Source organism: Odontomachus brunneus, unplaced genomic scaffold, assembly GCF_010583005.1.
Source record: "Odontomachus brunneus isolate Ranch 3 - 2012 unplaced genomic scaffold, Obru_v1 Obru_scaffold_133, whole genome shotgun sequence".
In the NCBI taxonomy this organism is placed as follows: domain Eukaryota; kingdom Metazoa; phylum Arthropoda; class Insecta; order Hymenoptera; family Formicidae; genus Odontomachus; species Odontomachus brunneus.
The window spans coordinates 362,073-373,048 of NW_022639583.1; the positions used below are offsets into that span (position 1 = coordinate 362,073).

General features: G+C 43.8%; 1 protein-coding gene across 4 annotated transcripts in view; it reads right to left on the minus strand.

The window, feature by feature from the left end:
• LOC116850057 (Krueppel-like factor luna) overlaps positions 1–10,976 on the minus strand; it is a 570,824-nt gene that overhangs the window by 34,603 nt on the left and 525,245 nt on the right. For all 4 annotated transcript variants that reach the window (XM_032827867.1, XM_032827866.1, XM_032827869.1 and 1 more), the window contains one exon: positions 1,323–1,493. In XM_032827867.1, the coding sequence (XP_032683758.1) occupies positions 1,323–1,493 (171 nt within the window). The remainder of the gene's footprint in view (positions 1–1,322; positions 1,494–10,976) is intronic.

Consider the following 10,976-nt stretch of genomic DNA (forward strand, 5'->3'; position numbering starts at 1 on the left):
TATATATATATATATATATATATATATATATATATATATATATATATATATATATATATATATATATAGACTAAGCATTCTGTCCGCAAAGTAAAGTCGGAAGTTGGCAGTTTAAAACAGAGTGAGAAAGTTAATTTGCCCCTAGTACTTTCTCACTCTATATTATTGACTGTCAAGAAGGAGGGTTCGTTTAACACTGCAAATACTTTAAAATGTTAAATAAAGAAGTGTGATTGATCGCCGCATTCGTCGCTCTGAAGCACTTACAGCATTAAATAAAACTATTTACAGTATTAAACCTTATCCAAGAACTATATCCCATAGCAACCTAACCTAACCTTTTTCATGTGACAGTAGAATGAGAACAGGATAAAAGCAATTGCTGTGATTATTTATACACAGCATAAAATGTTATAAATATGAATTTTATGTCAAGATAAGTAAAATATACGGTTTTATTCTTTTAATTCTGCACTAAATTATATATAGCACTTGACAGCTTGGCAGCAGCCATATTCTTTCTATACGATAGAATGAGAAAGCACTAAGGGCAAATCAACTTTCTCACTCTGTTTTAAACTTCCGGTTTTACTTGCTGCTACAGCAGAAGTACAAGGGTCGGTTTATCCAACCTCTTGCTAAGCTAACTAACAGTTAAATCTTATGTCTGTTTCTATCTAATTTAAAGGAGAAACAAAGACAGACGTATGAATTAACTGTTAGTTAGCTTAGCAAGAGGTTGGAAAAACCGGCCCTAAGAATGCTTGGTCTATGTATATGTGTCATTGGCTACGACGTTACGAATGAAACGACGACGCTTGTCTAACCGCGGAGCGAAGATAGCTACATATTGTCGCGTACTATATCACTTTCCAAAATAACCTCCTGGAATATGGTTTTCACTCGCGTATTGCACCGCGATCTATCCTACAGCGCGTTAAAGGCCGAAGGTTTAACGTTGGCCGTCTGTGAACGTGGATCGATACAAACGTCAATAACTCAACTTGTAGACGTCGTAGCGACTTGAACAAAAATCGTTGCAAAGGGGAGATTGTCGCGCTTCCGATGAAATCGTTCTTTTGTTGAATAATGATCAAATAGTGTCATCCGAAAGACTTGATGTTTGAGTTAAAAAGCACGTTAAATCTATATTAAAAACTAACGAGAAATCTTGTAATGCAAAACGTCGATTATATGTTTTTGACAGGTATAAAATTCAATTAATAATAAACATATGACGGGAGTAATAAACATTTGACTTTTGTAAAAAATAATTCATTAGTAACAGAATTATGTTATTCTAGAAATATCCGGTTACACACCTCCATTTTGATTGGGGGATCGAATTGTGTGTTCGTCCCGGTGGAAGCTGTCCACGAAATCGGCGGCGCCCTGAAGAGGTTCCAAGGCGTTGTGTCCAGTTCCGTGGGGAGTTTTTTGTACGACTGCAACTTCGGCTCGTCCTTCAGGTACCTCTCCATCTCGTAGCATGTCTGAAAGAGGAGACAAGAGGGCTTGTTAGGAGTCTTTGGTGACTTAAGTGTCCGCCGTCGAGCCACTCACGCTGAAACGGCGGCAATGGGCGCTACTACGGCTTTAATTTGACGGCGGCGATAGAAGAGAGAATGATTGCTCGAGTGATATCGTTTTGATATTTAACGGCAAGAAGGAGAGAGATTAGTCGCGATGGGAGGGAGTAAGGGAATTTCGCATTCTACGAGACGCACGAGTCCAAACACGAAACGTTCTCGCAAACACGCTTGACCCGTTCGCGATGAGCAACAAGCACCTAGGGCGATCGCGCGCGAGTCCCGCAAACGCTTCGGAAATTATCCGCCGAGCATCCCATATGGGGAAGTGCATCGCCATCAACGCTACTACTCGCGAGTTTGCGAAGTTGGCGGTCTCCCGTAGGCTGTGCCAGTTTGGTACAGTTCCTTGGAGAGAGTACAAAGTTATGCTGCTCACTGCGAGGAATTATGCACCAACTATACCCCGTAAATGAGATTATAGCGCCCTATTTTGGCTAAGTCTCCTTTGGGTTCTTCGTCCTGTCGGCTTCTCTCCGTGCAAACACTTTCGCGCGAGGCGAATAATCGTCAAATAGCTTCGACACATTTCGAACTTTATATGCGAGCAACGCGTGGAACAATGATCAGTCTCTGAATTCAGTGGGTTTCGCTTAACGATTTCTCTGGAAATCGATCAAGACCTTTTGCGACGCCATTTCAGTTGCGTTTATAAAATTTTCTATACTATTAAAACTGTAGAAATAGCTAAAATGAGCTAAAATAAGAAAATAACGATGCAAGAAAAGAAAGCTTTTATAAATACGCGCTTTGATATATTTTATTCTTTTAGTTTTTTCGCATAAAAGATTTTTTTATGTTCCATAATGACTTAATTTCCGCAACGTGAATACACGAAGAATAATATATTTCTCATTACGGACATTTGCATTTGGACTTAATGTGTGAGAATGCATTTCTCCATAAAACAAACAAAAATACATATCTCTTCAATATTTATTGAATTAGTTCTATTGTCCGTGTGTAAATTATTTGTTGAATTAATTATGCAATTTGTTTGGTAAAATTAATGTTTTGTAAACTTCAATTAGTCCGAAATACGAAATGATTTGTTGTAATAATCAATATATCATCAACCAAAATGGATTTACTCTATGAGCAGATTGGTAATTGCTTCCACATATAATTTCTTTGATGCACTAGCAAATTTGCTTAGTTATAACGTTTAATTTTGTCCAGCAAAGCATAAAACTAGTTGCTGAATCAACTAAACCATTTTTTCCCGTGCGACACTGTAAATTTTGAGAAGCAAACATGATTACGTTAAGTACGCAATTTAAAACTATGTATGTGGAATTAAATGGATTAGAGAAGCTACCATTTTTTTTGCGCCAGAACAACTTCCGCAACGGCGGTCGTAAAATTAAAAGGCGAGAGGTAGGGCCGCCACAGTTATCTTTAATGCCATAATTTACGGTAAGTACGTCTAGAATCAAACGACGAGCAAGAAGTCAAGTCTATTTTCCCGCCTGACAAAGATTCTTCGGGAACTGCAAAAAATGGCTCCGCGCCGAAGTTCGAGGGCTGCGTCTAATGCCGCCCCTTCTGCGAGAAAAATAATCACCGCCGGGCTCCTTCATTATTCACGATTAAAGTTCGTCCAGGGGGCACCGTGGGTACGACTAACGGCGTTAATATAACTTGGAAAGGAATTTTATCACTCGCTTAGGGACCGTTTCTCCTTCCCTGGGGCTTGCCTCGGCATCGACTGAACTTTACTAATCCTGACCTCGGCGGCACGGCTCTATATAGACACGAACGATCTATCCCCGTCGACCTAATCTGTCAGAAAATCTTCGAGGAAAACAACGTTAATCGTCGCTGCAAATGGAACTATATTTAAAGCGTTTAACGCCACCGCCGAGAAATAGTTCTCTACGTTCATTTTGCAAAAGCAAAACTACTAACGCCTATACGCTTAATCCTAGAATATTGAAAAATAATGTTAATCCTAAACATAGATAATTTTTATTTGCTTATAACTTTCGGAAAAATTATCAAAATTCAATCCTTTTTTTTAATTGATGCAGAAAACTTCGTGGAATACGGATCTATTAATGTTTTTGCGATTAAATAAAATTGAAAAAGTTATAATGGAAAAACGAAGCATGTTTTTAAGAACGGCAACGTTTAAAAAGTTTGTCTGACTAAAATTTATCCATGTTTATGGTTCTAGAATTAAAAGTTGTGAGAAATAAAGAATGGAGTTTTAAAAGTAAATTCGTTTTGGTAAAGAGAGAAATTGATCGGTATTTTGATCGGAAATATCCGTTTGTTAATTTCTTATCGAATAATTTCTCTCAGTTATTTTTTACCCCAACCATATTTTTTGTAGTAAAATGATAGTATAATAACATGTATATGATGTTATTATTACTATTATTGCTATAATGTTATTATCACTGACTTTAAAGTAGAATTTAATATAAAAAATGGTTTAATATAAAAAATTGGTCATAATTTATAGTAATTAATTCTCTATATAATTACGTTTACAAACACTTTTTATCAAGTAAATTGCAGTTACAAATATTTTTCTCAACATTTTTTCTCAGTAAAATACTAAGAAGTAAATGAAGAGATACATTACGGATACGCGAATCATTTAAATTCAATCCACTCCGTCGCAAAAGAAATACGAAAGTTAATATTTAATGGTTATTATAATAATGAATTTTCAAGCACTCGACTAAAACAAACTCATGAATAATTCGCGAACGGGGTTTGCGGGATTTTCCCATTTTGCGGAGACGATGTTTACGGATTCGATGGTAGACCAGAAGCTCGTATTTTTTGCCGGACTTAGCCGCCCTTTCTTATGCGTCCCATGGTATAATGTGCGTTACATTAATATTGATCCCGTGACGTCGTGTATCCCACCGCAAAACAGGAAGCGAATGCATTTACGAGGCTGTGTGGTGCCGGCGGCGAGTCGTGGAAGTTCGAGGAAACCGGGTCGACCTTTCGCAGTTTCTCGATTATACCGGAGGAAGGTGAATTGTTTCGCAGAAGATATTTTGATTTCCCTTGTTTTCCCCGATGGGAGGAAGTAAGGGGAGGGGGAGGAGGAGATGAACCGGCCTCTCGCTATGCCGCTCAGGAGCGCTATGGGGCGGCGCGGCGCGCTAGGAATCGCCGGGGAAAAATAACCCGGGAGCTTTCCGGTTAAGCGCACACACCCGCGCGGCTTTACGACTTTTCGCGGAGACGAGCCGCGTCCTTTCGCCATTGGCTCCGTTAAATCCCGAAACTGCGTAATAATTTAGAAGTTCACGGCGGGCTGCACGTCCGTGGTCGATCACAATGGCCGTGCACTAACGCTCGTCGTCGGGCCGCGCGAGCGCCGTAAGCATCCGAATTGCGGGATTCTCCGTTATGCTTTTCGCGACGCGAGCCCGAAGGCCATTCGCCCGCGGATTTACGCGATCCACCACCACACTCTCCGTCACACTGTGGAATTTCGCCAACGAAATTATGCCGTACGAATTAAAAGAGCCCGCTCGCTCCCTTCCTCGTTTTGTTCGCATACACACACACACACACACACACACAAACGCACGCACTATACACACACGACCGTCTCGGGCCCGCAAGATCACCGACATTCCATTATCTCGTCTCCGCTGAGCTCGGGCACGTTTTCTATTAATATAACTTCGTTATTCGACGTGTCGATGAGAACCATGTCGCATGTGTGGTCGCGCTCGATACGTATAAACGAGCGCAGATGACTTCGGAGTTACTTCAGCGACTTTTCTCTGTCCGGGTAGCGCCGGATGATATTCCTCTCGCGGGACCTAAGCAAACATTCAGTGAGCGCAAATTTTTTTTTACGATGTTTACCTTCCCCCGACTGACGGAGGGGGCTCGCAGTGAGGGACAAGGGCAATAAAAAAGGAATTTCGCCGATCGATAGGTCGAATGCTCGGCGAAACAGGGCAACGAAAGAAGACCGTCCTGGTCATTATATTTTTGTGGGTAAACCATTTACGCTTGATTTTTATGAGGTTTCAGCAATTCATTCAGATCGCAACCGGTGAAAATGTTCCCGTAGCGCGTTCTGTCAATGCACACTTTTCCTTATACTTTAAGGCATAACGTTCTAATCTGCGTTTAATAAGTTTGATAATTTGTCAAATATACGATATAAAAAAGGACATTCAAACTTAAATAAAAAATTATGATAACTTTGTAGTAACAAAAGTCAAATATGCACAATATTTTTAAATAAATCTCGATCATGATTCGAGCTAAGAATAAAACAAAAATTATTGAAGTTTTTGCTACAACATTTTCTGCGTGTAGGCTTTACGATTAACAGTCAAGAGAAGAAACAAGAAGTTAGTTGTATTTTCACTTTCAGTATGCCGATCTTTCGTCATCTTCCTCACCCCATTTTTCGCTGGCGCCATCCGTGAAGGCTCCCGCGAGACGATGGCAAGGGGCGATTCGCGAAACCTCAACCTATGATTTCGATGGAAATACAATTCGATTTTCTGGTAACCCAGCCGCGATTACGTTTCATTGTTGTGATATCGCGGGACATTTGTAGATCTTTACTTCCCGCGGAACCACCAGGACTTTCTATAAGATCGGATGAGGTCATATCGAGGGAGAACGTCTTCGTCGAAACGCGCACAGGAACAGTTCCGAGATAATGGTCACTCCCTACGACCGATAAGACTGTTCTTAATGATAACGGCGTCATTTCGGAGTCCGCGTAGGATAGAACTCGGTGGGCCATCACATCGGACAAACAGTAGGAGGAAGAAGAGAAAAAATAGAGAGGGACAAAGAGAGAGAGAGAGAGAGAGAGAGAGAAGGACGAAAATCGACCGAGTAGAGGGTGGAATCCGAGCAGACAAAGAGAACATCGAGAGTTCCATCTTGGATTCTCCAAATCTCTTATCGTGGCCTCCCTCGTACATTTCCAAAAGCCGGACTCTCTTCTCTAGAAGCGATCCGTTGCTCTCCACTCTCTTTCGTTCTCTCATTCTCCCCTCCCCCCCCCCTTTTTCTCTTTCTCTTTCTCTCTGTTTCTTTTCTTCGACTGTAGTTTACGCAAACTCAAATCCCGCGTTACTCACTGGCGAGACGCTCGGACGGTAACGAGACCAAAGCCCGCTGGATCTGGCGGTAACGGTAAAATAAAGCATCTTCAAGGAGCCAGGGGTTCTGAAACGGCAAGCTCGAGCGTCGAGAACGCAGCTGGCGCGAGGCGTATTGCATCGGTAGGAAAACGTGGAGATGAAGAAAGAAAGCGCGGTGGGGGGAGGGGGAGGAGGACAACGAGAAGGCGACGACGCCGAGTCATCCCCCGAAGAAGAAGAAGAAGAAGATAATCTTCGGCCGTCTCGGCGGAATATCACGCGTTGGCTTCACCTTTTCTTCCCTCCGCTGCGTTTTTCAGCTCTCGCCGCGCGCACCTTCCCGGGACGTGAAGTTCCGCAGTAATTCCACGGGACTGTCATTAACAGAGCCCTCGCGGCTCGCTCGAGAGCGAATGAATGATAACCCGAGAGCTCACTCGCGGCCGTTCGCTCGCTTCTCGCTCGCATTCGCGTGCGAGCGACCGTCGATGCATTTCAGCCCTCCTGCCAGGAGGGCCACCGCGGTGGCGGTCTGCCAGGTCGTTAAAGAGATCCCCGCGACTTTAAGGGCGCCGTAAACCCGCGAATTTATCTCGTCCTTTCCTCCTACTTTTCCGTTCCCCGCGCTCACCCTCTCGCGCTCTCTCCCTCTCTTTCTCTTTCTCCCCTCGCTGTGTTCCTCTGAGCGACGAAATTTGGAAAGAAGCGCGGTCGAGGTCGTTCCTTCCGTCCTATCCTATCCTTCCTTTTAATCGCCCCTCTGGCTCCTCTTTCCATTCTTTTCGAGTAGATCGCGCGGCGCTGGAAGGGGGAGGGCGGCGATCAGGTGCTTTCCATGGATATCGGGGGCACTCGACCCCGCGGTCTGATTAAATGGAGTGTACCGTATCTTAATCTCGTGCCGTACGCGCGTCCTCTCGTCCTGCGTCGGAGATACGAAAGCGACGGCGCGTCGGGACCGACGCGAGGATTTACGATCCCACGGCCCTGCGGGCGTTTCTGAATCTCGCTATCTCGATTTTGCGGAGCCGGGAGAAGAAGTATCGAATGGCGGGACACGTTGCCAGCTTTTATATCGCGGATTGTCCCTCGCCCCATCGACGTTCTGCGAGCCCAGACACGCGAAATGCGTACTGCTTCGCGTAACGTTCTTGCCGCATCTCGTCGAGAAAATTCGCCGAGACGCGATAATAATCTTCCATTGTCTGCCTTTACCCGGTATTCATCATCCAGTGCTCCATGTCGGTGTTGTTATATCTCTACGGAGAGGATTTTGCAGTAAAAATTACTAGATGATTTTGTAACCGAGAAATAGATCAACGTTCTTTCTGCAGTAACTGACTATCCTTTCATTTCGTATACTGATACAAAAATGTTTGTCAATGTTGTATTTGTCACTATACTGAGAACAAAATATTTGAATATTTAAAAAATTATGGGAAATACGGTAATTATGGGAAATACAGTTTATTCATAGAAATAAACTTTATATCTTAAATAATTTTCAAGTATTTTTTCTGAGTATATAATTGAGTGTATAATAGTAAAACAATTATAAACAATTATAAGACGGAGAATCATTTTTAAATAAATGTAGTAATGTAGTAATGTGACTATAATATTAGTGAGATGATAACCTTACATGTATATTGCTACTATTATTTTTTTGTTAGAGTAACAAGAATATCTAGTTGGCGCCAGAAATAACATTTTTAGTGAGATTAACTATTTTTTTCTTTCAGTCTAAGTGTTATTTACGTTTTAGCAACTGGAAAGTGCTATTAAAGAATCTGCTGTGTCTGTAGCGAGATTGCTACATTCTTTAGCAGAAAAAACCTCTATTGACAATTAATTCCTGTACTAATAGAATATAGTAATGTCGAGAATTTAATAAAAAGAATTAAATAAAAGAATTTAATAAAAAAGAAAAAAACTATAATACTCTCTTCGTGGAGTACGAGTTCATGAACACCTTCGAAAGACAAAATTTCTGTCGAAAAAAGGGCGATCTGCAAACACCGTCGCTCGCTTCGTGCTTGAAGCAAATAGTCGGAAATTAGTGGCAAATATTGCCAATGTTTCGTACCACTCCAGACGCTACGGGCGAAATTCTCCTCGAGAGCGCGTCATCGATCGCGGCGAGTCTAGTCCGAATCCACGGAGGAAATCCCTACGAGGAGACATTCGAGAGAATGGCATCTAGAACGCGAAATCGCGGAGGGATACCATCAAGGCTGATCGTGTTTCGAGGCTTATGGTTTTCCTCCGCCATGCCGGTCATCCGCTCGAAAACGCAACGCCGTTATAGCGAACACGATGTTCCGGGGTCAGGGTTAACGATGCTAACAAGCCGTGGCTGAGTGACTTACGACTAATTCAGCATCCTACTTCTTACCGCCCCACCCCCTCGTGTCCCATGATGATGATTCTCAGACATGTGCCCGAGGAGCTAGAGATGAGAAGAGAAAGAGAGAGAGAGAGAGAGAGTAAGAGAGAGAGAGAGAGAAACTGACGGAAAGAACGAGTGACTCTCTCTTGTCCGACCAATAGAGCGCAATGCGGGCTGCTGCTGCTGCTGCTGGTGCTAGTCGGGCTCGTTAGAACACAGTCGTACAAACGGCGAGGCGATACAATTGTTTGTTATTGTTGTGACGTCACCTCGTTAAGAGCGCCCTCGTGCTTGCGAGAGCTTGTTAACCGGTAATTCGTTGCAGGCGCGGCGAGGAAACGGGAGAAAAGGAGCGGAAATGCGCGTACAAGCCGGCGAACCATTTCCGCGTGTGTAACTGCAAGCAGTGCATCACGATTCTCCTTAAGGGAGAGCGCGATATCGCGCTATTCGAGTGCTATCACATCGCGAAACGCGACAACATAACAGTTGATTCGCGCGATACGTAACCGTGCATTTATACAGAGTATCCGGTAACTTATAGAGGAGTCGCGGTGTACAGGCAGATGAGGTCAGACTGAATAAAAAATTCCTTTACCATTTCGCGTACAACCACATAAAATTCTAATCTTGGTATCCGATACGACTTCGGTTGTTCGTATAGTCAGTGGGAAAAATGTGGCAACTCTTTCAACTCTACAAACCTTAAAATGCAACGACACTCAATAGGAAAATTTATCTGCCGAGAATTACTAAGGCTTGTCCTTCACGAGTCATCTAGACTCCCCTATCTCGCGCGGGATGAGTTTTGACAATTAATACAAATTAAAAAAATAAACCACCGCCTCGTCTCCTTATTGGGTACGAATTTTGCGCAGTTTATTGGCAAAGAAGTGTCGCAGAGCCATTCCTCCACGGACTGTACTATTTAATCATGTGTGCAGGCGCAGAGGAGACTCGCTTCGGGGCGTAGGAAATTTGTCTACGGAAGCAGCGTCGGGTGTAACAGTGGCTAAGCAAACGGACGATTTTTATTAGCCCCTACGGTTCCTTTGTGAACGCGGAGAGGCTTATCGTCGAGGAGGAATCCTCTTGCGCTCTCTTGTAGCGCTCGCCTTCTCCTCGTCGGCCCTTCGTCCTCTCCCGTTCCTCAAGGCGATGGCGGCGACGACGGCAGCAGCAGCAGCCACCTTCAAAGCCGGTGGCGGCTCTCGACGAGGATTCGGAACACGAGAGGGATCAGTGCCAAGGATCATAGGGTTCAAATTCCTGGAAGAACCGCAAACTAACTGGCGTACAGTCGATACCGAAAAGGTATTAGGCCTCGAGCCAGCCTCGGAATCCACACGTGACTCTATAGGGTCGGCGTACACACGCAGCCGGCGAGATACGCGCGCACACACGGGCGCATCGATCGCGACGCACGTTGCGTAACCATTCCGACCTCATACCACCACACCGGGATGATGCCCGAAGACGTCGTTACCGCCGCAGGTCGCGATCTTCTCCGCTTTCGAACAAATCGAGCAAAAACCACGACGTCGACACCGTCGTTCCTCGGGATCGCTCACATTCCTCGAGATCCTTCGTGTGGTAGCTTGCTCTCGCCCGTACGTTCGTTCCCCACACGATGCCCGCCGTCGAGCGATTTTCCGCGCTTTTTTCTCCCCGCCACCCGGCGCCCCGACATTTCCCCGCTGCCATTAAACCGTTACGACTCCTCTGTCTCCTACGTGAACACGTGGCTAATCGTTGATATCGGATCGATGTTGCCGTGGAATTACGGCCGATAATATTGGCGATCGCGTGTACGTCGACGGGGATCATCGCAATGTGCTGAAATATATATATATATATATATATATATATATATATATATATATATATATATATATATATATATATATA